Below are 26,278 nucleotides of genomic sequence, written 5' to 3'. Positions count from 1 at the left end.
TGTACATTACCATGCAGAAAGAAAAAAAAAAAAAAAAAAAAAGAGAAACTTTTATGATCTACGGAATTCTAGAAATGGTTCTTCCTAGGCTGCATGCCTTGGCTGGAAGTATTTTTGGCTTAGTTAAAAGCTTTCAAACCTGTGCTGATGTCCATAAAAGCAGAAGTCCTTATAAAAAACACAGAGAGAAACTGAGATGCTGAGAGCAGAGAAAAATCTGTGGCAGCAAACACGTCTTCTCAGCACCTCTGAGAGGCAGATTTGTATGATGAGTGCAGTCTGAATACATCACACCCATATTCCAACAGCAAGTCTCACCTTCCCAGAAAACAAGAGAGCTTGGGAAGCAGAAACAGGCTCAGTGCTGCAGAGCCAGAGGTACACAGCCAGGCAAGGGAGAGCATTAGATCCCTGATCGTTAATTCTTATGCACATAACCCGGAAAAAATGTGTGTGCTCAATTTCTCTCTCACAAAATGTCTCCTTCGCTTCATATTTTTCACATACACCAGCCCTGGCGTGCAGTCAAGAAAATGTTAACGTCTCTGGCAAAAATCTACAGCCCCTTCTTAACAACATGTGCAATCCATTCCTTCCAGCCCCAATAGTATTCTTCCTCCCTGCTACTCCCCCACACACATGGACACTCGTTTTTTTCATCTGCAGACACCCTCTCTTGCTCTTCCTCTTCTCCATCCAGTAAGTCACATTCCAACTGTCTCTGTTTCTCCATCTCTGTCTCACACATACGGCTTGCTGGGCAGAGAGCAAGTTGGCAAACACAAGCTAGATATGGAAGCAGAGAGATACAGCCACAGCCACAGTCTGGACTCCGTCTTGGAGGAATTTCTAACTCGCCTGCAGGAGCGGATTTATGAGCTACAGCATACCCTTATCAGTTGAACTACTTGGAAGTCCTCTTGCCTTATCCCAGAGCTGGGCTGGGATTTATCAGAAGGAGCCAAGCCATGGAGTGTGGAAAAGAAGACTTAAGTTGCTTCTTAATAACTGAAGTCTACAAGACCCGTGTAGTTTCTCCTGCAGGAAGGCACGGGCTGGGCTTTGCTTTGGGAGTACCAGCTGAGAGGAAGGGGCCAGCAGGGAGCCAGGGTGAAGGACATGCCATGGAACACGGGCCACAGGCCCAGCCAGGCCACAGCAATGAGTGATGATGCTGTCTGTGGCTGCAGCTCCCCAGGAGGCTCATGTGTTCCTTTGGTTATCAGCTCCTCAGTGACAGACCTTCAATCACCAGCTCAGCCAGCTAAACGAGCAGCAGCACCTCTCCTTTGCAGGCCAGGGAAACAGAGCCAGGCTCTGCCTTGGCCCTGTCACGCCTTTCTGCAAATCCCCCACTGTACAAAAGGTGGAAAAAAGTCTTTCCTAGCCTAGGAGTTTCTAGTTAATTCTCTTTTTAATTTTTTTTTAAACTATTAGATGTTTCTACTTACAGTGGTGGAAGACAGCCTTGGCTGGAGAAGTCCCCAGACACACAGTGACGATGGAAACACAGGACAGTTTCACAGGATGGCAGTGACATGGAGACATGAATTTGCACACAGCAGTCATGGAGGTGATGTGGGAAAGAGATGAAGGAAGCACAAAAGGAAATGGTGATGAGCAGGGCAGCAGTGACATCCCCCCTCCCTTTTTGCTCTCCTCAAGCACAGCCTAAATCAGCCACAGACCACGCAGAGCAGGAACACAGCCTGTTCCCCTGCAGGAGCAGTGTCTCCTGAACTGCCATGATAACTGCACCTGCTCACCTGACTCCTCCTCACCAGTTTCTGCATGGGGCCACTGCTGCTCTCCTGCTGTGTGTTACACAGCAGCCAGAGCTGCTCAGGGGACAGCTGCAGCTTCTACTGCCATCTCTGTGGAGGTGGAGAGTGGGACCTAAACAGCACCCACAGACCTCCTCTCTCGAGGGGAATTTCAGAAAATGACTGTTTCCTCATCATGCCAGCAGAGCTCAGTGCAGGAGACACAGCCCCACAGCTGGCAAGGAACATACCACTGTCTCCACTAAAGGCACCACTAGTGATCAATAATCAACAAGACTAATTACAGCCCCTCCTTGGCTGGGCAGAGCACACCTCCCCTTCCCCTCTGAGTCTCCTCAGGGCCATTAACATCCCCCCTGCTTGCAGGGGCTGCTGGCATGGGACTGCAGAGATCCCTGGTGTGTTTTCAGCAGGCAGCACCTCAGCTGCAGGACAGGTGACTGGATTTGAAGGCAGACACAGAACTCAGCTGCTGTGCAATACCATGTGCCATCATCTTCTCTCTTCCAGAGCAGATCCAGTGGGTAAGGGAAGACCATCCCCGTGTTATTTGACTCAAAGGTCTCTGCCTGCCTTCCTGGGACTTCTGCTAGGCTCTGGAGAGACTGCTGCTCCACCCCTGCTCTGTCCTGTCCTGGAGCAGACTGGAAGGGAGGATTCCCAACAGAAGTTCTTTGCAGCTGGTGGCCTCTCATCCCATAGCACATAGGGTAGGGGTCCCTAGGAAGAAGTGCCTCCCCTCTCCTCAGCAAATTAACCAGAGGGAAGCAAGCAGCGTGCTCTGAGCAGCAGCCAGCTCACCCTGGAGCTGTGGGAATGGGGATGGAAATGGGGGGGATGGTGGATGTGGCAGCTGGATTTCAGTGTCTGTGGAGGAAGGGCTGTGGGGCAGAGGACAGGCTTCTCACACAAGGCCAGGCTTCCCTGTACAGCCTCTTCTGCCACCAGTGGCTGCAACACTCACGTGCTATGGGGCGGCTGGACTCTTGTGTACTCACCATCTGCCAAGTTGTCTGAGTGCCAGAAGCTACTCATGTTAAACTCCAAAAGGAAGCTGTCAAAAGAGCAAGAACAGAGGATGCTTTTTCAGCAGCCTGGAAGGATGCAGGTGTCAGGGAGATGGCCCTGTCGCCCAGTGAGTATCAGTTCTAAAATGTTTACTACAAATTTCTGACAGTGCAAGTCTGATTTTTTAAAAAATTTAATTTTTTTTTTCCTCCTGTCTCCACATGCTAGAATGTAGCTCTGTATCGTGGGATCTGTACTGTGGAAGATCTGAATGGACTTTTCCCTGAAGTATATCCTGTGCAAGGGGCTTGCCAGCGAGGGAAGGAACAAGTACAGCCATCCCTGAGGCTGGGAGGGGATGCAGCCACTGTAGGACCACCTGAGGAGCAGGCTGGATGGCCACCAGAAGCCCACACTCTGGCTGCTTGGAGATAACTACATGGAATTATTCTGTACCAGCAGGCTAAAGCCCTCAGAGCTGGACCTTTACCACATCTCCCCTTTTGCTCACCCAGCAAGCTGAGCAGGGGCACTTCCATCTGAATTGGAGCTTGAACTCTGATTCACCCCACAAGTCTGAGATGAACCCAGACCCAGAGGAGAGCCTCCCCTCTCTCCCCCTTTGCCTGGCACTCAGACCTGAGCTGCTTGGCTTGCTGCCTTCAGCCTTCTCCCCCCGTGAGAGGAAGATGTGCATTCGCTCCTCACGGGCAAACGAGACGGGGGAAGAGGACTCGGCACCGAGGATCTGCACAGAGCCCCAGGAGACCCAAGGCCTATTTCTGACTCAGGCACTTTGTACTGAGTGACTTCAGGTAAATCCCAGACCCACTGTGGGCCTCTGCCTCTCAAAATGGCAATGGTAATAGCTTTCTGTCTCCCAGGAGCACGGTGCAGAGCTGAATGTCAGGAGAAGGCTGACAGCAATGCCCTACGTGGGGGCTTCCCAGCTTTCCCAGCTCTTGCCCCTCCTGCTCTGAGCCTCCCAAACACCCCCATCTTTTGGTACTCACATGAGGAAATCACTTATCAGCCACTTCACTGCAGCTACAAAGGCATAAATTGGCTGGAGAACAAAGAGAAGAAATGAGAACTACCATAAGGACTTGGTCAGAGAATTCATAATTGTTATGCAGGACCCCACATTTTAAACCAAGTCCCTCCACTGATCACAGCTCTTGAAGACAGGCTGGAAATTCAAGGTCTGGGCATCACTGGAAAATGTTCAGAATACATCAAAAGCCAGCAGAGCTGCCCTGCTACTAATAATACCTCCTCACCCCCTCCCCATCAGGGTCAGGGAGTTTATCAGGAATGTATGAAGGACTTTGAAGATGTAATTGCTTGATGATTTCTCTCCAGTGTGGATGACCTTCAGAGCTCAGAGCAGGAGAGAAACACAGCTAAATGGGACACCACCAGTTTAGGATGCTTTTGTGTTCTGAGAGCAAGTGGTGTTTCTGGGACAAGTGACAGCACTGCCCAGGATTTAGTATTATCTGCCATTGATTGATTATGCTTAACTGTGCTTTCATCCAGCTTTTCCTCAAGATGGCATGACTCCTATCATCTTCCTGCTTTTCAGCTACAAATTGGAAATCCAGCATTATCCCAGGGACAATTCATCTGCAGAGGATACTGCTGCTTCTTTTCTTTGTGGTAACCACGTCTAATTTTCATCTCCCTCTCTCATAATCATGGCCATGTCCCCAAACCCAAAACAGATGCAGTAGTCACGGGATGCAGGATAATGTTCCATTAGTGCTGACTTCTCTTCAGCCAAAATAAGTCAGCAAATAGTAAAATGCAGAGATGGTGACAATTTGACTGAGTTTTTTGTCTGTATATGAAAAACTGACTTTTCTTGATTTCTTTTCAAGGGTTTTACTAAGAGGGGAAGACGAGAAATGGAGGCTTAATGCTCTTCTTTTTATTATCTTCCCAATCCACCTCATTTTTGGCAGCTCATGGTTTGTGGCATTTCTTTCAGTGATCAGAATTGGAGGATATAATCAAGCAAATATTTTCACTACAATCACCATATTTTACCTAGCCAGCTTAAGTACAGCCATTGCAAACCAGACATTGCTAAAAGTGTTATTGTTAAGAATGTTGTTAAAAGGCAATATTTTGTAGAAAATTCTTTTACCAGAAGAAAATGACAATGTCATGCTCTGAGGATTACTTCCTGCACTCCTTCCAGTATCAAAGGATCACGACAATAATGAACACATCCTTGTTTAGGGTTGTGTCAAGCAGTTTGAAGTGGCCTAAGTGCTGGGTAGTTACTTTGTTCTGCCTGTTTGAGGCAAGGTTAGGAAGGTGGAGTGGGATTAGAGTAGGAGTTAGTATCAGCCTGAAGAGAGATTGCATTTGGGTACTGGTAAAACCCTTCACTCTGTTGGTTTGTTCCCTGGGCTACCAGCATTCTCACTCTCCTGCTCCAGGCTCACTCATCCTTCCCCAATGACTCCCAGTTTTCCCCAGGTGCTCTGTTCCCTGACACTGCAACTCTCCTTCTTGAGCTGAGTAAAACCATGCCCTGTAAGAGCATTCCTGCTCATTCCAGCTGATTCCTTGGCTTTCAGAAGAACCTGCCATAGTCTAGCTCCTTCCAATTTTCACTGAGATCCTATATGGCAACAGAGAGCCACACTGTAAACCAACACGAGTGGCCACCACTGCTTCAGGAATCTGCCTGAGGTGAGTTTGGACAGCCCCATCACCTGAAAGCAAAGACCTCCTGAAGGCTCTGGGTCAGGCTGGAGATGCCCTGCAGGAGGATGCCCAGCCCAGGGAGGGCTGCCTGGTGACAGAGGGTTTGGACAGCCCCATCACCTGAAAGCAAACACCTCCTGAAGGCTCTGGGTCAGGCTGGAGATGCCCTCCAGGAGGCAGGGAGGGCTGCCTGGTGACAGATACGTACGCTGAGGAGGGGCCGGGCGCCGCTGTGGTGGTGGTAGGGCACCTTGCACATGGCCTGGTAATCATACATGGTCACTCTGCAGGAAAAACACAACAAACAAGCAGTCAGAAGCAAGCAGGGCAGCCACCCATGGGACAGACAGGTCAGCTTCTTCTCAAAAATGTCATGTATGAACTGTTTCCTGGATGCACTAAAGCAGTGACCTGCTTCCACGTGTCTCTGCTGTTTGGCCAGTGCTGGATCTTGCAGAGCAAGAAATACAGGCTCTGGATTAATGTAACTGGGTCAGTATAGGAGGAAATATGGCCCTAATTTCAGACAGTGAGTAAAGCAGGCTATGAGGCAGAGCAATTATAATTGTAACTACCTCAAGTCCCCCTAGTTCCTGTTTTCAAGCCACTGAACCTCTGAACTCTCTTTTGACATCGGCTGAGGGAGTGGAGTGAGATGAACTGAGGTATTTTTAAGAGAGAGATGTGATCAGCCAGCTGCATCTGTGGGGCTCTCAGACAAGCACTCCCCAGAAAGGCTTTCTGAGCAGCAGGAGGAACTGAGGCACTTCTGTACCCAAAATGCCAAGAAATGTTTCCTGTGACATTTTGCCCTGGAAAAGACAGAGAAGCAGCTGCTCTCTGGCCACACAGAGACTGGCAGTTTCTGTCTCTCTCTGTGTTTTGCAGCAGGTGGAAGAGCAAGAGATGAGGAGAAACAGCGTGTGTGCTGATGATGGCTGAGCGAGTCAGCAGAGGGGGCAGGTAGCTAAAGGAGCTCTTGTGTCTGAATAAGAGAGTCACATGCACCAGCAGCATGTGCATTTTCCCTGCTCAAGTGCTTCTTAGAGGGACCAACATGCTCTGACCCACACACCAGCGAAGAACAACAAGTACAGTGTGGAGATCCCCCACTTACCGCCTGAACATGCCCATGTTTAGTAGCTGGGTCATCACTGAGCCATCCACTGCACCAAAAAATTTTCCAGTCTGCAAGCACAAAAAGGGAAAACCAGAATAAACTGTAAATTTTCCAAATGCTTGATGGCTCCAGATGATCTAGTTTGTCTGGAGGCCTGCTGTACACAAGGAGGGTTTTTGGAAGGAGGCAATGCTGAGCTTTGTCCTTTGGCTGGCTGGAAAGCTTGAGGGAGGACTTCCCCCATCACCAGCTGGGCATCCTGCACCATTCCTACCACGCTTGGAAATGATTTAGCCCACGTAAGTCCCTGCAGCTTGTGTCAGAAAAAGGCAGACTCTCAAGCTGCAGAGACCCAGGCATGCTGAATCACTGGAAGCCTGGACTCTCCTGTGGGTTTTTGGGAATCCATGTTCTCTGGATCTGAATGCCTGAGTCTTCCATTTGAGCCTCCCTGCTACCCATGGCCACAATGGTTTTGGAAACCTCTGCTCTCCTGCTGCCCTAGGTGAGCTGGCCCACTGTGCACGAGTGTGGCGTGCAGGTTTATTTAGGTAGCAAATGCAATGTTACAACTCACTGCTGTGTGAGTTCTGAGCAGGCAATAACCCAAAGAACACAACACAGACCCATCCATCCCTGTAGCTTACACACTGTGCACTGGCACAGCTAAAACTAAGTTACATTTGTGGGGGATAACAACCCCCCAGTCCTGCTTGAACTAAAGGTGGAGCTTGTGGCCTTGGAGTCAATAACCTCAAATACAATCTCAAATCTGGTAACTGCTGCTTTAAAGATTTCCCCAAACAAACAATCCTGGCCTTCCTGATTACTAAACCATGACAAATCCATTACAAAAATGCTTCAAACCTGTCAAGTCCACTGCTTTGTGCACAGGCGAGTAAATGAAATGTTTGTAAATAATAAAAGTGCGGATATGAGCTGTCCTCTGTCTGTTTTCCTGGCTCATGGGTCCTGACAGAGTAAACAGCTCCCTTGTGTTATGGAAGCATTCACAGAGTCTGGGATGTTTTGCTTTTCCACTGATAGGCTGGCAGTCATTTAGCATGTATTAGCAGATGACAGATGACTTCATTTATTTGAGTGGGACATTTCCACAAAGAAAGCCCGAACCCTTAGGCAGATTTACCTAAGATCACATGGTAATCATCTAACAGTAGTGTTAAATGGTTATGAGCCTCTTCCCAAAAGGCTTTAGAAGTCATTTCACTGTATAAATTGATACATAACATCAACTCCCCTTCGAGCATTTAGGCTGTAATCATCTCAGACAGTCAAATGTGCCTGAGCAAGCAGTAACTTTTTTCACCTCCCTCGCTCTTTCAATCTGATTAGGGTGGTGAAGAGGCCAGCTGCTTCCATTTCATACCAGTCTGCAGGCCCAGCAGTGAGATTTAACACAGTGCAAGCTGCAGACAGGGGCAAGGAGAGGGGGAAAGGCTGAAAATGAGGCCCATCTTGTCAAGAGATGCTGATGTCTGGCTGAATTTCTCCATGTAGGATATCATTTGTACAGGTAGAAGAAAGAGGAGCTATTAGTGCAAGTGGCCTAGGGAGTGTGTTCAGAAAGGCATCAGCAAATTGGTTTCCATCACCAAACCAGACATTCAAAGCTTGCTGCTGTTTTAGGTACCCTGTGCAGGCAGGAACACAGAAAAGCATCACTCGGAAGAAACCACTGTGGTCCTGGTTTTGTAAAGCAGCTCTCATTACATCCTGCTTCCTCCAGTGACTGCTGCTCTCCCAGGCATCCCTCTGCTGTGCCTCTCCTGACTCCCACCTCTGGGCAAGCTTCCACAGGCCCTTGCCATTTCAGAGGTTGACAGCACGAAGCATTGCATGACATCCTACGTGACACACGCTGTGTCACTCCCCCTGCAGCTGAGTGTACAGTCACGTGTGAGGCAAGACATGCAACCCAGAGTACACACACGACTCCAAAGCTACACCACTGCTCACATGCATCCATGCTTTGCTGGCTTTTGCAGCAATTTACCCTTTTTGTACGCTCAGAAGCTGCAGACAAACAGGATCTGCTAAACTGCCCAGGCTTTGGGCAGGCAGGCAGCTCCTTGTTGTGTGGCTCAGAGCCAGCCCTTGCTCCTCCACAAGCTCTGAGCTCTGGTGGCATCTTGGCCTTTTGGCTGCCTCCCTGCACCCTGCCCCTGGAGTCCCACCTGGGCAGAGCTTGCAGACATCCTCTGCAAAATGCCTCAGGCAGAAGGCAGCAGTGCTAGAAAAAGAGGTTTAGTGAGCGAGGGAACATCTGGATGCAGCAGGCGGAGGGAGCTCAGGAGCTGGGATCCACAGCTGTGCCTGTGAGAGGCAGCTGGAAATTCAGGCTGCAAACATGGCAGAAAACTGCCCTCCCTGCAGCACAGCCTGACCCTGCCACTTATCTTCCCTTCCTCCAAGAGCACCTGGTCCTGCCTCCCTCCCTTCTCCTCTGTTTTAACTCTTTGCTCCCTCTGGGATGAGACTGGATGGAGAGATTAGCTCGAATTAAGAGATTACCCGTTCTTCCCCAAGTAATCCTGCAGGGAGCTTCCAACTTGTCACTCATTAAAATCCTGATTCCTTTTTCCATGTGGTTTCCAACTGTCAGTAAGCTTCCTGCTGCCTTCATACAGAGGTTATTAGAGCCAATCCCCCACCCTGATCCCCCATCCCAAGGGCAGGGGACAGCAGAGCCTGAGCCACGCTGTCCTCACCCCATTCCTGCAGGAAGCTGCTCTGATTTCCAGTGTGGTCACCCAGGGAAGGAGGTGCAGGCAGCTCTGGTGGGCAGAAGCGCCAAAATACCCACAAAAATCAAGGTACAGGATTTTTTTGGGGGGCATTATGTTAAAGGATGGGGCAGGAGAGGCCACACAGCTGCAAGTGATCCCATGCAGCAACATCCACGTGGCAAAGCTAGGAAACCCAGGTGCCAGAAGACTAGGAAACCCAGAAACCAGATTTAGTGCTGCTGTCTTGAATTCCCTGCAGGGTTTAACTGTGTGGAGACTCATTGTGCCACCAGGAAATAAAAACAGCAACTGGAACAGGATGAAGAAATCAGAAAAAAAAAAGCAGTGGTGAACTCTCTAAGGTCAGGGAAGGTAAAAGCTGGAGGAGGACAGCTCTGATGCTTGCCAAAATGTCTGATCTTGGAGGCATGTGGATAATATTTATATTTACTCAAATCCACTATAATTCCATGTTTCTGCTCGTCAGATCTTTCAGAGATGAGCTTTGGGAAAACCAATTTTCCGTAAGATGCAGGAAAAACTACAGAGGCAGAAGCCAGGAGGGCAGTGCTGAGGACACACAGGTGACCTGGGCTAAAGGGTGGAGTCCAGTGATGGACACCTGTCACAGGACTCAGTAAAGCATCTTTGAAAATTCCATGGGGGTCGGAGGAGAAAACAGCAATTCCTAAGATCACCAGCCCACTCCAAACACTCAGTAGGACCTGACCTCCCAGAGCAGGGAGCCAATGCAACTTTTACAGCATTCCCCTCCCTTATCTTTCAAGTTTTATTTGCTTTTTTTTTTTTTGGCACACCACGTGTGTGGGGACACTTCTGCTGGACTATTCAGTGTGCAGGGGAGGGCACTTTTCACTTTCCTAGAGAACAGAGGTTGGTTATCCCTTGCAATAAGCTCCCCTTGGTATCTGTGTGTATCCTCCCCGGTATCTCTGTGTTGCTGATTGGTTTTGCTCTGTGGCTCCCAAGAGTTTCATCTCAGCCTCTCTGCACTCACAGTGCAGTCCCTGCACAATGCACATTTTCACCTTTTTCTCTTGCCAGCCCATTCTGAATATGCTAACCAGCCCAAGCCCAGCTGGGGAGCTGTGGGACTCATCCAGCTGATGTTTTCCATTTAAATAACCATCTCAAAATTCTTCTTCTTTCTCTTCTGTCCCAGCTACTCTGAGATCAATGTCACTACTTCATGCTTCCCTGTTTCACCAGATTCTTGTAAGGAACTCGGTTCAAGGCTGAAGAGAACTGAAATCCAATAGGTTATCTACTCTCCCTTATCTCCTGATTTTGTCACACTTTCAAAGAACTATAGCTGATAAGTTTTCTTCCATCTGGAAGCTGTGCTGCTTGTGCCAATCACATCCACCACGAGTTCTGTTACCTTAATTTCCTTTTCAACCTGTTTATCACATTTTGAAGAAAGTAATTTCTGGGACTGGTTCTACTGCCTTTTGGAAATATCCAAACTGCATTTGTTAACTCCAGCACAATGGCAATCTTAATGAAACTCCACAATTCTGTCAGTAACAAAACCCCTTCATTTCTCATTTCTTCTCTAAGCCCACCCTTACTATTGACTTATTGCTTTGTAGTTTATGAGACTGTTCCCACATATCACTTCCTGATGGCCAGAACTATGGGGTTTAATTATTTTGAAAGAAGTAGCTCTGTGGTGAATTTGTCAGAGAACAGAAAAGTGTAGCTCAACCATGCAGAGGTTGGTAGTGTTGACTTTACCCAGCTGCACAGGATGTCATGTCAAACTTGCACCCTTTCAGCTCCCCAGAAACGGATGGGGAACCACACACCTTACTTTTATTTCTATTCTGAGCCTTTTCCCTTGCTCCTTTCACCTCAACAAGCCCAGTAAATTCCTCAGTTCTTTAGGTGTGTTCCTGTTTCCAATTTGCTTAAATTATTTCGTCTTCGTTTTTTGCCTTTACCATCTTGCTCTTACCATCCCCTCCGTTTCCTTTCCTGAAGAACACCTGCTTGGACTTCAGAAGCACTCACAAGTGCTGCTCCCTTCCCTTCCCTTCCCTTCCCTTCCCTTCCCTTCCCTTCCCTTCCCTTCCCTTCCCTTCCCTTCCCTTCCCTTCCCTTCCCTTCCCTTCCCTTCCCTTCCCTTCCCTTCCCTTCCCTTCCCTTCCCTTCCCTTCCCTTCCCTTCCCTTCCCTTCCCTTCCCTTCCCTTCCCTTCCCTTCCCTTCCCTTCCCTTCCCTTCCCTTCCCTTCCCTTCCCTTCCCTTCCCTTCCCTTCCCTTCCCTTCCCTTCCCTTCCCTTCCCTTCCCTTCCCTTCCCTTCCCTTCCCTTCCCTTCCCTTCCCTTCCCTTCCCTTCCCTCTCAGATCATCTTTCAACAGCATCTGTGCCAAGGGAACAAGAGTCTAATTTCCTTTCTTCTGATCAGAAGATATTTTGACTAGTTCCTTCCTTATCACTGCAAACTCCTTCCCCACCTAGGATGTGCTGTCACTCTGCTGGGAGCCTTCCCCCTCACTGCACAGTTGAATTTAATTACACCACAGCCACCCTTATTACACAATTCAAGTTCATTTGTTTTCCCCAGCTCTGGTGGGTTATTCAGGAACAAGCCAACCCCACTCTCCTCCTCCTCTAATGCTCTCTTACCTCTTCAGGTATTTTGGAAACAAGTATAAAGCCGTTGTTGTCAATGAGGAAGCAGTTCAGAATCTGCAGAGATGGAAGGGAAGCAGTATTAACGATGGCTTTTTCCCTGTTTGTGCTCAGGATGGAGCAGTGTGGGTTTGTGATGATGGCAACAGCCTCAGCATTTCCGTGCCAAGCCCCACAGCTCGGCTACCACGAGTTTTACACAATTCTTTTCCCTCTCTGTCTCCATTTTGAGGGTACTTCATTCATGAGCTGTGACAGAGATTGTCTCCAGCCAGGGCTCTGTGCAGGCCTAGCAGGCTGTGTGTGAGCCACAGTTCAGGCAAAGCATCCTTCAGGAAGAGCCAGGATATTTGGAGTGCTCTTCTCTTTAGCAATGTGGTATCTAATGCTTTCCATCTTCACATCTGAGAGTTTTAGAGCCACTCATGAAATATCCCTCTCCCCACCACTGAGTATCAGTGCTGATCTCATCTGCATTTTGCAAAGCAGGAAATGGAGGCACAGAGTTTAGATGAAAACCTTTAGGTCTTGCAGGGGAAAAACTAGGAAGCAGAGAAAATCCTACATGAATGTACAACAAAATAAATCTCTGGTGATCTCACTTTTCAGGGCAGAGGAGCTCCTGTCCCACACATTCCTGATACCAAGGCTGAAGCAGTGGCATAAACACAAGGAGAGGAGTCCAGCATGCACATCATGCTGACAGACACTTTTTGTTTGGAAGATCTGGGATGCCAGGGAGACAGATTTAAATGAGATGGACTTTCACTGGCTGGAGTCCCAATGTCTCTGCCCTGGCCCAGCTGGGGGGAAAGACCTAAACTCAGATTTGTCTTATTAGTATCAGGTCCTGCCCCAGCTGTACAATCTCTCGTGAGGAGACAACAGGCAATGCCTTTTTCTGGGGAGACAGAGCAGGTGGACAATCACACCCAGCAGAGGTACAGAGGGGAAACTGAGGCAGCTTACATCATCCTGACAGCTGAGTGGACAGGCGCCGTCCAGGCCGCTGCACTGCAAAGGGAGAGCAGAGAATTAACCATGGTGTGAGGGAAATTTCCCAGTCTGGCCATGCAGGAGCTGCTCTGGCAGCCACTGCCCCACCACCAGAGGCTTTCACTGCTGCAGTGACCCCACAGGGCTCTGCTCCACTCCCCATGCACCCCACACTCACACAGCCACACAAGTTTCCCTCACAAATTCAGCTCCAGGTTTCCCACGGCAGGGTCTCAGACATCCAGAAGCTTAAAGCAATTTATTAATGGTGCAGCAACACAGAAAGAGATCAAGCTGGTGTCTCTGAGGAGGGGCCCTGGACAATGGACACTGGGCTTTTATACCCTCACAGTCCATGTGTGTGATCATCTGGGGCTGTTGAGATCTGCTCCTGCTGCGTGTCCAGGACACCTGGCTGTCCCCAGGGCCCCGTGGTGCCCTTTGCTGTGCAGAGGCTCAGGGCCAGTTCTCAGCCTCTTGCCTGGGGCTCCCAGAGCTCAGCCTGCAGCTGCACCTGGATCCACCTGTCCCGAGAGCATCCCTCAGCACGAGCTCATCTTCCCGTCTCCCCCTTGGCACTGCGGGGCTAGAGCTTCCCACAACAGCATCCCAGACAGCTCTGCAATCCAGCTGCCACTTCCAGCAGGACAGCCACCCCAAATCCCCACCTCCACCAGCCACATCCCCTCTCCTGAGGCCTCCCATCCTGCACCTGCCTCCCTGATGTGCTCCCAGCAGGACCTGTGCACTCCAAACACAGGAGGCACTTGGAAAGAAAGGGCAAAAACAAAGGTTACTGTGCACCAGGGAGAAACCAGCGTGCATTTCAGCATCTGTTAGTATCTGGACCAAGAACATGGTCTTTTAGATCAGTGCTCTTCTCAGGCAGGGATTTTTTTGTTGTTGTTGCTGTTGGTTTCTTTACTCTCCAGCTAGCTCATGATAAAATAGGATGTGAATGGTGCACATGTAGCCCAAGGCACCATCCATTTCTTTAATTTAGAATTTCTGCGTAGTGGACTTGACATGTGTTTCACAACACTGAACTGGGTGGGGACACCAGGGGTTAAGTGGTGAGTAAGGAAGCCCTTCAGGTGCTTATTGATTTCATAATTGTTCAGAGTTTGCTGTGGCTGCATGTGTCTGTCTCTTTGTGTTATTTTTTAATTCTATTCTCTCCAGTAGCAGAGGGAAGAAAGCTGACACGGTGTTGCCTTTTCTGTGCATGGAGTCCCCTTCCTGCCAGAGGTTTTCCGGGGTCAGGGAAGGACAGTGGCATAGCACACAGTCTGTCTGCTCTCAGCCAGCTACCCACTACCTTCTCAAAACCCTCAGACATAAAATCCAACCCCCTTTCTGGGTGGTTCTCAGCAGCAAGAGCTGAATTGGCCATTCCAGACCACAACAAGTCTGTAACTTTCAGTTAGGATTTGTTTCTCCACTTGAGTTTTGCAGAAAAAAAACAGTTTTCTGTCCCTCTGTTCAACTTCAGAGGAGGTTTGGAGACGCCTGAGTTTGTTTCAAGTCCCACAGCCTTGCAATAGCACATGTTCACACTCTGAATCCAGCTGGCTTTTTGAGACTCTAGGGATGATAGTTTAAAAAAAAATCCTTCATGTGCAGTTGCAAGCACCATCTCACCCCTGCCTCACCACAAAGCAGCACGTTGTTTTATTTCCCTGGATGTTTTCCTAGAGGTGGCCTTGGGCTTCACCCTGGCAGGTTCCTTCCTTTGGTCAGCAGAGAACATGATCACAACAAACCACAGTTATGGCCCTGGGGGATAACAAACACAGAGCCCAGGGTTCAGCTGTCAGAGCAGAAGCCCAGGTGAAGGCCAGTGGTTTTCCACAAGAAGGGCTCGTGTGTCACACATCTTCCTCAGTGTGAGGCCTGGCTCTCACTGCCACTGCACGGGCCTGGAGAAGTTCCAGCAGTGCCTGCTGCTGGGCTGGCCACACAGCAGCAGCACCACAGCCAGGATTGAGAGCGCTGGCAGCTCCCAGGGAGCCCCTGAGATGGGGCAGAACCGAGCCTGTGCTCCCTGCCTGCTCTGAGGCTTCATCACACAGCTCCCTCCTCGGAGACCAGCCCAGCTCACAGCATCCTCCTGCTGTTGGTCAGCTCTCTGTGACCCAGAGCATTCTGAGCTTTGCCAAAGACACTTAATTACTGGGAAGAAAAACACAGCCTGTGACAGGCTTGGACCCTCTCCAGTGGCTACAGACAAGGGACAGTGCCTATAATATGCTGGCACCCAAATGCCACAATTAGGAAGCCAAGCACGCCAGGATGCCTCCCTGTCCCCAGCTTTTGTCTACTTACATCAGTGTCATTGGGCTGGGAAGCACAGCGTGGATATCCAGAGCAGCATGGCATCAGTGAGGCAGGGGAGAGAGAGAGAAAACAAAATCTGTTAATCATTCCTCTGTCCAACAGCACTCACATCCTGGGAAACCACATGGAGCCTTTTTTCACACCAGCCCCTATCAGGGGTTGCAGCCACTTGGCACACAGGCCTCCTTCACCTGCTTTAATGAGGCCTCGCAGCTTCACTTTACACCCATGAGGGCTTGTTTGTGTGAGAACTGCCTGGGTAGGACCCTGAGCAGGGTTTTTAAAACTGAGCTCTCTGTTGCTCTTTCAGGATGTGCTCATGTGCTTTGCAGAAATCTTTTTAGCTCAGGTTAGGTTCGTGTGATCTCCCACCTGTGAGGATGCTCCTGCCTCCACAGAGCAGCTTCCTGCCCTCCTACCTTCTCTGTCACCCCTGTGTGATGCCAGTTCCCTCTCCTGACAGCAGAGAGCCACTTGTGTGCTGCTACAGTGCTCACCCCTCCAGCAGAACACCCTGGGGAGAAAGATTCTGGGTGGGAAGGGAAAGGTGTTTCATGTTTCTTGCTCCCCAGGCCAGGGGAGTTTTAATTATTCTACTTCTTTCAGTCCAGAAGAGTATCTAATATTAGATCAACACCAAAAGCTTATCCCTGGAGCAAATAAATGTTATTTTAGCAAGCTGGTAGTGTTTTGTTATCATTATCAAGACGATAAGAGAAGGCAGTAGATTTTTTTTCTGTGTGCCCAAAATTGCACATTTCCATGAGGTTTCTGAAAGGCTGAGTGAGCACAAACATATTTCCACAATTAAATGTGTCACATGCAGCAGAGCTAATGGCAGGCCAGGATGCTGACACTGTCACCACGGCATCTGCAGAACAGACTCGTGGCTCACACGGCATTAGTGCCGTCAAAGGATTACAGAAATGTGTGACTTCAAACTAATCTGCTTCATAAATCTTTTAATATGAATTCCACAAAAGCCCTCATTAAAATGCCATGGTATGTGATGTAACTTAGCATCGACCTTGCTGATGAGGAGCATGAAATTGTGTCTCTGCATGATTGCTGATGCTCCTACCTGTTGCATGGCCGTCCAAAACTTGCGTTGGAGCAAATCCAGCTTTATTTGCACACCCACAGCTGCAGGAAACAAAAAGAGGGGAGGATGAAAAGAGGAGCATTAAAGACATAAATACAAGTTGGGAAAAGAGGAGTAAATATTTGCCCAGGGTGATGGGATGGAAATCACAATTGCAAGCTGCTTCCAAGTGTGAATGGTAAGAGCTGAGTCAGGCTGCCAAGTGAGAGTCAGAGATTTAACAAGGAGAGGAAAAGGGGACACTGACTGCACCAAGGCACTGAGATTTCCCTCACACTAAACATTATGAAGCTACAAACAGATCAGCAACAACAACAAAAATCCCCCAAAAGCCCCCCAGGGTGGCATGAGCTTTTGTCTTTGTCTTTTTCGGATTTGCCTGGCCAGGATGGATGTTTGTGATCGGCCCAGCCTCAACTCCTATACCACGCAGCATCAATCAGAAATAAAGTAGGCCAGTGAGGAAGGGATTAATTTGAAAACCCACCTGTCTCAAGGGGGAACCACAGAGATTTAGATTTTTCCTAAGCCACTACAAAAGCACAGAATTATGAATGCCACTCGGCAGAAAGTGTCGATTATGGATAGTGATTTATTACCTGGTGCCAGCCCAGTGCACGGTGGGCTAAGCATCCGTGTGTATGTGTGTTTCTTAATGAAGTGTGTCCTAATTTCCTGGCTTAATTTCCCTTCTATTCCCAGCATGATGCTCCTGAATTAAGGCACAGCTGCAGAGGGACGGTGCAGGGTGTCCCTGACAGGACAAGCTGGCTGTCCCTGGCGAGGCTGCCCACCAGCACACACGAAAACCAGTCCCCTGGTGATGGGGAACAACTGGGCTGGGTGTCAACCAGTTGAATCCAAGAGCTCTGGAGGAATTACAGCCCCAAGCAGGACCTTGAAATAGAATATAAAGTGCAAGTGAGGGAGAAAAAGAAATACACGGAGGGAGATCTGGAGCCTTTTTTTCACAACCACCAATATCAGGAGGATGAAGTGTTGCTGTTTCTACAGATTTCCTCTGAATTAGAAGGAGCTTCAAAGGGGGGAACAGATCCTTTAAATCTGAATCATGCCGTGTGGGTGCTTTTAAGCTGACAGTATGATCTGATGCTCTAATTCAGATGGGTATGAATTAAACCTGGAGTATGCAATGGTATAATTTCTTGCCTCATGTACAGAGACCCTGGCACCTGGCATCAGCTCTGTGTTTTATACCAGTGTCCTTGTCACGTTCCTACTGTTGGTACATCTTACAAATCCCGTGCATCAGAGGCACATTTCTTATCCAGCTCTCCCTTCTGTAAACCAAACCTGACTGCCTGTCTGGGGGGAAAGGAGTGATTCTGTGGAGCTGCACTGCCCTCAGCCTCGCAGAGCACAAAGCAGACGAGACAAAGAATGCAAAGAAGGGAGGAAGGACAGGGCTGAGTGTGGCCTGGGCAGAGATGGCTCAGCTTCAGCGAGGCTGTGGCTGGCATGGTTTGGCTTGGTGCCCCTGCTGACAAACTGGCATGCCATGACAGCAGGCATGCTGCTGCTGCTGAGTCCCATGAGGCCCACGCAGCCGCTTTGGCACGTAGCTTTAAATAAATTCATCCTTCCAAACCATCTCAAGAGGGAGAGTCATTCCCCTTTCCACAGCAGATCACATCAATGGGACTGAGCATTACCCAGGACAGAGAGTTTTCAGGAGACTTGAAGAGGAGTTGATACCTACATAACTAAACTTGCAATGCAGACTTAGTGGCTCATATTTTTGCCAGTGGGAACACTTGGCCTTAAATTGTTCTTTAGAGAGGTCCTAGCCCCTGGCTGTAAATCCTTGCTTCTGCTCAGGAGGCATAAGTAGCACATACCCAGCCTGCAATATGATGAAGAAGAAAACCTTGGTGGTGCTGCACTGGTGGCCAGTGGCAGGGACAGAAAGTGGCAGCTACTGGAAAGAACTGGGAGAAACTTTCACACATTTGGATGACCTGAGGAAGACATGGGAGCTGAGGAGAATCAGGGCACAATCAACCCCGCTCCAGTGCTAGTAACAGTCACCTGTGCATCTTCACACTGTTGGTGAGGTCAAGGAGAAAGGAGGAAAGCAGTGATTCAGTCTGAGGTAAGGATGATTCTACAGCTCAAGTGAGAGCGAAAGAAAACTGGAATAAACTTCTCTATGCTTGTTCCAAAGAATAACTGATGGTTAATGAGCCTTTTTGCTCTGGTGGCAAAGGGTATGCTGCATCAGTGGGAAGATCTGAGGTCCATGAAATGATGAGTGGGTGCTGCAGAGTCCCCAGAGAGCCCACAGCTAATGGTTTTATTCCTGAATTCACAGCTGAGTGCCCCGTGCCACTGCAGCAGCCCAGCAATGCAATAAGGCAGGAGCACAGGCAGTGCTGAACACCTGGCACAGGTAGGCATCACCGAGGGTCCCAAAGCTGTGCACCCTTCCCACCCAGCTCCCCACCCCACCTGCAAACCCATGGGCCTCCCCTGGAGCTGTGCACTGCTGCTCCCCTCCACCTGTTCATCCCTGTGCTGAGCATGCCTGCTTCATTAGCTCATCCTCTGCTTGCCTCTCTTTCTCTCTGCAGTCTCTGGCTTCTCTCTTTGATTATCCATATGTTGTTCACATAAGGAGCTTTCCCCAAGATTTAATTCTTGGGCCTGCTGCACAACGAAAAGGCATAACAAAGTCGCAAGATTGCATCCTGCAGAGTGCTTATCAAGATTTACCTTGCCATTCACAACCTGTTTTCATGGCAGCTGGTCCAATGGTTACATAAAACCTGTGATTCAAATGGAAGGTACCAGAACAGCAGAACAGCCATGCCCATAGCACCCATTTGCATTTCTCTCTGTTCCCTATTTCCGAAATGTTCTTATTTTCCCTCTCGAGTTGGTAACTTGAAATTTTGAGTCTTCTAAAAATTTTACTTAAAAAGATAACTTCCAGACAAATGAAAATTAACAAAAAGCCCAAATCAGCCTGTTTATGATACTCGACCTGATAGAAGGGGTAGATCAACAAAAGAGTAATTCTTGTAAATGTGAGCTACAGAGGTGCTCATCGAGATGGAGGAAGGCAAGATAGGGGTCTGATTTTGGGGGGGAAGGCTACAGGAGCCCAGGGGAGAGCACAGAGGAAATCTCAGCAGAGGTAGTGAGCTGGATTTGTCTGCTTACAGCATCCCTGCACCGGCAGGCGATGTCAGGGAGGGCAGGAACGCCTGTCACTGATGGGTGTCACCACACCTGACACACACACCCATGGCTGAACACACTCTCTGCTGCACCCAAAGCTCAGGGGAACGAACTGTGGATCTTTCACCCTCGTCCCAACTATTCCCTAACAGCACCCCTCGAGTTTTCCCTGAATCCTTGAGGAAACAGACACAGGGTTGTGCTGGGCACCTCTCGCTTGTCTCCCTGCTGGACTCACTGCCTGCCCACCATGCTCTCTGCAGCACTGGTGGGAAGGGGATGCCTTTCTCACAAGCTCCCCGTGTTCTCCCAAGCCCCCATGTTCTCCCAAGCCCCCCAGGGCTCTCCCAAGCTCCCCGTGTTCTCCCAAGCCCCCTGGGTTATCCCAAGCCCCCCGTGCTCTCCCAAGCCCCCCGTGCTCTCCCAAGCTCCCCGTGCTCTCCCAAGCCCCCCGTGCTCTCCCAAGCCCCCCGTGCTCTCCCAAGCCCCCCGTGTTCTCCCAAGCCCCCTGGATTCTCCCAAGCCCCCCGTGCTCTCCCAAGCCCCCTGGGTTATCCCAAGCCCCCCGTGCTCTCCCAAGCTCCCCGTGCTCTCCCAAGCCCCCCGTGCTCTCCCAAGCCCCCCGTGTTCTCCCAAGCCCCCAGGGCTCTCCCAAGCCCCCCGTGCTCTCCCCTGCTGTCTCCCCATGGCTGCAGCCGCTCCTCTCGCTCCTATAGGAAAGCCAGGGCTGGTCCCCGCTCATCCCGACGCCTTTCCCTCTGAGTTTATTGTCATCAGCCGTAGCAGGGGACAGATGGAGGGAGGGGAGGAACTGTTCAGCTCGGTGCTTTCTCTTGTAACCTGTGTCTGACCAGTCTAGCTCCCGAGGGGCTGTGGGGAGCTCCTCCCGCCCTGGCACCTCCTCACCCCTCCTGGAGCCCCCCGGAGCCCGGAGAGCGATGGCAGCGAGGGCGGGATGAGGCAGAGAGAGGGACTGACAGCAGCTGCCCTTTCTGCAGGATGCACTGAGAGGGATGAGAGCCTCCCGAGCTCCTTCCTCTGGCTGTTTGGGAGCAGATCCTGCCTGCCTGGCGGGGTGACTCCTCTGCACTGTCTGTGCGCGTTCCCGTGCGTGTGCTGCTGCCATCGCAGATGTACCCCCAGCTGCCACTTCACCGCGCACAGTCGCTCCCTCTCCCGCCTCTCTCTCTCCTTCTCTCTCCCCCTGTTTATTATTTACGGAGGATTACAGTCCCTTTCCCACGCTGTCACCTCGCTGCGCTGCTCCCCTGCCCTCCAGCCTGCCTAGGGAGGGCTCCTGACAGCTAGGGTCCGCCGAGAGCCACTTTCTGCTGGATTTGCTTTGGGATTGTACCGGCTGCAGGGAGCTGGGAGAGCTGCCATTCCCACAGGAGGGTCCATTCCATCCTGAGAGGGGTAAGTGAGATGTCCCTTTCGCGTTTTTCCCCGGTGCCCGGCTCGGGGAGGTGGCCGCAGGGAGCGCTTCCCCGGGGCGGAGGGGACAGGCAGGGGCAGCACAGGGCTCCCTGCAGGGCACCGCTTTCCCCCGCACGCCAAACCCTCTGCAGGGCTTGATGCTGCTGCTCCCAGTCCAGTTCCAGTGCTGGAGCAACTTCTCGCGGCTGAGGATGGCAGCAGGTGCGGCTGGGAGGCTGAGAACCCGGTGCCGGGCAGCTCCTGCCTCCCGTGCCCTGCTCGGGGCTCTCAGAGGTGCCACTCGCCCGACTTGTGATGCCTCTGCTCGCTATCATTTTGGACTCAGCCGTCGCTTAAGAACAGCCTAAAATGGAGAAGTGCGGACCAAAACCGAACAGGTTCAGCGCTCCGTGCACAGCTTTAGGATGGGGGGGATGTGTATAAGAGTGTGGGGGTGTGTGTGCTCACGGACATGACCACAGGACATGAAGTGAAGGATGCCAAATCACAAGTAGAGCCAAAAATAAGTCCCGAGCTGCTTTCAGCATCTCCGCAGGCTGAGCCTGTGATTTCTGAACTTTTGGGTGGAAAGCAGAGCACTGAGAGGGGTGGGTGAAACACAGCCCAGAGAGGCTTCACAGCCTTTTCCAGCCCTGACTGGGAGGAAGGGGTGAGAATGAGGTTTCAAGTGAGCGGAGGTGAAGCACACACTATGGACAGAGGGTAAGGTTAGCCCGGCTCTGTCTGAGTGTGTGTGTGTCCATACATACGCGTGCACAGACACGTGCACACACACATCCCACTCAGGGCATCCTGCCTCCCTCCTCCTCCCTCTGCCTGACCAGTTTGTTAATGTCCCTGCACCTCCTGCTAATTAACAGAGACATGGTAAACTGGAGCTCTGCTGATTTGGGGAGAGAGGGTATTTGAAGCTGTTGCTCCAACCAGGTCATGGCCAAGCTGGGCCCCAGTCAGGTAACCCGAATGTGCCACATCCAGCACAGCCCTGGTGGGAACAGCAGCGGGCAGGATACAGCACTGCTCTGCTGCAGGGCTCTGACCTGCTGCTCAAGGATGGAGACAACATCTCCTTTGGGGAAGGACTGCTGCTGCAGGAGAAGGAAACCCTTAAAAGACAGGGGAACCCTTAAACACAGACAGCGACTTGTCCCGACGCAGGGGACATTCCCAGCAGTGAGGAGAAGGGAGACTTTCCAGAGCTGCAGACCATTTTTCTTCTGAGCTTTGTCACTCAGGTCTGTTGGGGGGTGGAGGGAGGGGTGGATCTTCCTCTAACTGCTGTGGGCAAACAACATTTGCAAGGGAATTATTCCACATGAGCGAAAGGCTTGCGGGAGTTGTCTCCCTGTCAGACATCAGTGCTGCCTCTGTTATTAGTGCATCCTGTCCACTTGGAGGAATTATGGTAAATCCTGAGCAAAGGGACTGTTTGTAAAGAGAAAGGGGGGAAGCCTTCTTATGTAATTTTTATACCAGATCATAGCTTTACCCTTTCCTCCAGCAAAGCGAATGTCACATGCTAGCAAGGTGCACTCTGAGCTCAGGTATCTTTAAGAGTTACTTCAGCTTCCTGCCCTTCCTCTGTTTTTTTCTAAGCCTGATGCAGAAAGGATTTTCTAGGCTCTTCTGCACCACAGAAGGCTGATGAAGGCAGAGCTGTGTCTCAGAAGGGCTGGGAGGGTCAGCAGCAGCACGGGGCCACAAGGATACCTGGACAGGAGCATTCAGGGAGCACCAGAGGCTGGAACAGGATGGGGAAGAGGCTCAAGCCTGTGAGAGAGCATTTTTGGGTAGTTCTTCGGTGCCTCCTCAGCTCTTGCCTGTTGCTGAGTGAAAAGACAGAGCAGGCAGTTTCCTTCACTTGCCATGTTTGGTTACAAGCAGCTGCTTACACTGCTTGACAAGTGTCCCAGTGCTGGGTGGCTCAAACCAGAACTCAGATGCCCATACTGGGATGCTCCTGCCAGCTGGGTAATGCCTCAGCGTGCTACACCATGACACACGCTCAGTTGTCAGTGGAAAGAAGCAGGAGTGGGAGTTCTGGGATGTTCCTCCTGCTGCAGGGAAATACCTTGTCACACATACCTTTTTCCTGCTGTGGCTTCACCAAAATGCTGGCTCACAAAAAAGCTTCCTGTGATTATGATAACAGCAAGAAGATGTGAGGGTTTTTTTCTATAAACTAGTTTGATTCCAGACTCAAGAGATGGAAGGAAAAGTTGCTTCATCTGTGAGGGGTTGGATTATGTGAAATATATTATTCATATTGCAAAAACAAGCAGTTGGAAGTTAGGAAATACTGGTACTGGAGGCAATGTGCCACTTGCACTGGGTTGCAGTCCTGGGTAGGATCACATGCTGTATTTTTATGAGCTGTTTCATTCAAGGTACTTGGCTACATGGTGCTCAAGGAGTGAAGCAGGGGGCTGGTATATATATATGTATATATATGTTTTTTGGGGGGTACTGCAAAATGTGTGCCTGTTTTATTTGTTTACTGCCTGCCAAGCAAGCCCTGCAGGCAATACATCACTATTCATTGTCTTGTGGTGTTCTGAAGATGTTAGCAGCTACATTTGCCTTGCAGCTGATGATAGAGAATTTATGCTCCTGATGAGGCAAGAGAGAGTGGTTGTTTTCCTGGCTTTTGAAGGGAAAAGAGACTTCCCCTTTTAGTAACAGGTGCAGGGCCAGAGTCTGGGACCTCTTGGCTCTCTTGAGTCCTCGAGGTTGTACCAGTTTGCTGGCTGAGCTGCCAGCATTTTGGAAAACAGCTGTGAGTGTTCAGCAGTTCTGCAAAATGGCCCCCAGGGTCTCATGTTGGGCACCCACAAAATTAGGAATGTACAGACTGTGGCCTCCTGCCAAAACTGTGGTTTAATATTTAACTCTGACCTTATAAAAACAGCCTTGTTTATTACAACATCCTCACTGTTAGCCTGAGTGTCATGTGTCCTTTGCACTGAGTATGGGACAGGGTCCTGTGAAAAAAAGAAGCAGCACTTGGTTGGGTGAGCAAAGGCAGTGCTGTGTCCATGCAAGTGGCTGAATGAAGGCTGGGCAAGTATAAACTCACATTTAAGTGCCTGGCTTTGCAAGCCTATTTTAACATATGACAATTTATTTCTTCCTTTTAATGAAAATGGCAATTTCCTCGTTACATTTTTATGAATGGTAAAACAAGAGAATGTCTATTATTTATGCCCTGCAATGCCCCACCCCCTTCACAGGAAGGACTGAGACTTAAATTTACAGCAAAGCCACACAAGTCAGAACTTCTCCACTGACTGGAAGAAAAGGCTGTTACTTGGAAGACATCCCCTGCTACCATGCTCCTCCTCACTTCAAGGAGGCTGGGAAGATTCCTTCCCCATGGACCCTGCTCTCACACAAGGGATAAAAGAGTAAGACCTCACCCTGAGTCTGGAGGTGAGCTGTAAAAGGAACTTGGCTTGGCATCATCTCTTGGGCTGCTTTTCCCCTGCTGGTGAGGCTCCCTAGTTCCAGTGCTGCCCAAAGCAGTTTTTTTCCACTTTTCTCCAAGGAAATATTTTTCCTGAACCAGCTGAGGGGAGGGACAGCTTGAATTTGCTTTCTGGAAGAACATTTGGAGGTTTTCCCCCAAATTTGCCCTAAACCAGGACAGCTGCTGCTGTGACTTTGCTGTGTGGGGGCAGAGGGACTGAAGGTGGGCCCTGCTCTCCACACCACATCTAGTGATTTCAATGGGATGTCAACTTTGCCATCAAGGTATCTCTCCTGTGGCTGTGAACCCTGTGGAAAACTAAAGTCACATCAAATTTGCAGTCCTTCCTCAGCCTTGGCAAGCTCTGCAGCATGAGGCTGATCCGTGTGCTAACCCAGATGCGTCCAAAGATCCTGGCTGGAGCTCTGGGTTGGGAGAGCTGTCACCACATCTTGTTGAGCTTTGGGCAACGTTCCCAGCTTGTGAAAAGCACAAATGTATCCCAGAGATCCACAGGCACCCCTGGAGCTGAAGGCAGCAGCCCAGATCCCAGAGTTTGTGTGGACTTTGCAGGGCTGCCCCTCTCGGATGCTCTGGGAAGGTGATGGGGCAGCAGATGCAGGCAGCACCAACAACCTTGTGCCACAGTGGCGACCACGTGAGGCAGATCTCTGCAACCCACTGAGGCAGGAAAAGTCTCCTTCAGAGTCCAGTACAAATGCACTGTGTGGGAATGATGAGAGCCTCTCCTCAGGAGCTTTGCCAGGAGCTATGTGCGTGCTGGGTCGCCGATGCCCTTATGATAAGAGCTGAGAGGATTTTTACTGCCAGCCTCTTGTGCTCTGCCCCACCACTGTGCAGGATGGATGGTGCCTGCTCCTCTGGACATACCCAGGACACAGCCTCGTGACACCTTAAAGTTCTTCCATTTTTCCAGGGTTTTCTCCATCCTCTCTCTCCTCCTGCTGCCAAAGTGACAAGCCACTACCCTTGCAGCTCATTTGGGGAGCCTGGTACCCAGGGAAGCACAGCTGATGAGGGGAGGGAGGAAAAGGAGGAGCAGCCTTGGTGGCAGCGGTTCTTCAGCACCCTGGCTTCTCCACCAGAAGAATGAGTAACAAGAGTCAAGCATAAGGAAGGCCAGTGAGCTCAAGGGCCCAGTGTATATTAAAATGAAGGCAATGAAAAAAGAAAAACCAGTTTTTGGGCTAGTGCAGAAATGAATGATGTGGAACAAGCAAGTATGGGACATTTTGTGTGCAAGGGATCACTCAGGCTTGCAAAAGCTTGCCTCATTTTTGGAATGAGAACCCACAAGGAGAAAGGCTCATGGCTGAAGTGCTTTGACCCCCATAAAATGTACAAGGGGTCTCTTGGTTTGGCAGTCTGGTCATGCTGTTCAACAGACATCTGGCCTAGCACTCCAGAGACAGAGCTTATATTGATTAAAAACTTACATTTTCCTATCTTGCTGCTAAACTGATGCCCCTCCATCTAATACTCTGTGCATGTAAATGTATCTCTTGTCTCAGACAGGCTGGCACCTTGCCTCTTAAAGATCTGCTGCATCCTTTGACTCTAAGTAAGAGACCCAGGGAAGGTACTGGGTCACGTTAAAATTTTTGACCCCTCAGAGAATCCTTCCCAAATGTGGGCTCATACACACCTTCCTTCTTGAGCACCACCTGAATGAAAACAAGAGAAT

General features: G+C 50.1%; 2 protein-coding genes across 2 annotated transcripts in view; one reads left to right on the top strand and one right to left on the bottom strand.

Annotated features, from left to right (window-relative positions):
- Positions 1-26,278, bottom strand: part of CACNA2D4 (calcium voltage-gated channel auxiliary subunit alpha2delta 4) — a 125,121-nt gene that overhangs the window by 9,492 nt on the left and 89,351 nt on the right. Inside the window, exons 27-36 of the mRNA XM_058852793.1 lie at positions 16,449-16,510; positions 15,356-15,370; positions 13,004-13,048; positions 12,029-12,091; positions 11,730-11,763; positions 6,628-6,700; positions 5,719-5,794; positions 3,806-3,858; positions 2,783-2,838; positions 1,452-1,472 (exon numbers count right to left, since the gene is read on the bottom strand). Of these exons, the coding sequence (XP_058708776.1) occupies positions 1,452-1,472; positions 2,783-2,838; positions 3,806-3,858; positions 5,719-5,794; positions 6,628-6,700; positions 11,730-11,763; positions 12,029-12,091; positions 13,004-13,048; positions 15,356-15,370; positions 16,449-16,510 (498 nt within the window). The remainder of the gene's footprint in view (positions 1-1,451; positions 1,473-2,782; positions 2,839-3,805; positions 3,859-5,718; positions 5,795-6,627; positions 6,701-11,729; positions 11,764-12,028; positions 12,092-13,003; positions 13,049-15,355; positions 15,371-16,448; positions 16,511-26,278) is intronic.
- The window catches only part of LRTM2 (leucine rich repeats and transmembrane domains 2), a 31,348-nt gene continuing 25,900 nt past the window's right edge, over positions 20,831-26,278 (top strand). Inside the window, exon 1 of the mRNA XM_058853039.1 lies at positions 20,831-21,086. The gene's annotated coding sequence lies outside the window, so the exon portion shown is untranslated. The remainder of the gene's footprint in view (positions 21,087-26,278) is intronic.

The sequence above is a fragment of the Poecile atricapillus genome, chromosome 18, assembly GCF_030490865.1.
Source record: "Poecile atricapillus isolate bPoeAtr1 chromosome 18, bPoeAtr1.hap1, whole genome shotgun sequence".
In the NCBI taxonomy this organism is placed as follows: domain Eukaryota; kingdom Metazoa; phylum Chordata; class Aves; order Passeriformes; family Paridae; genus Poecile; species Poecile atricapillus.
Note: the sequence above shows the minus strand (reverse complement) of the source record. Positions and strands in the feature narration are given on the sequence as shown.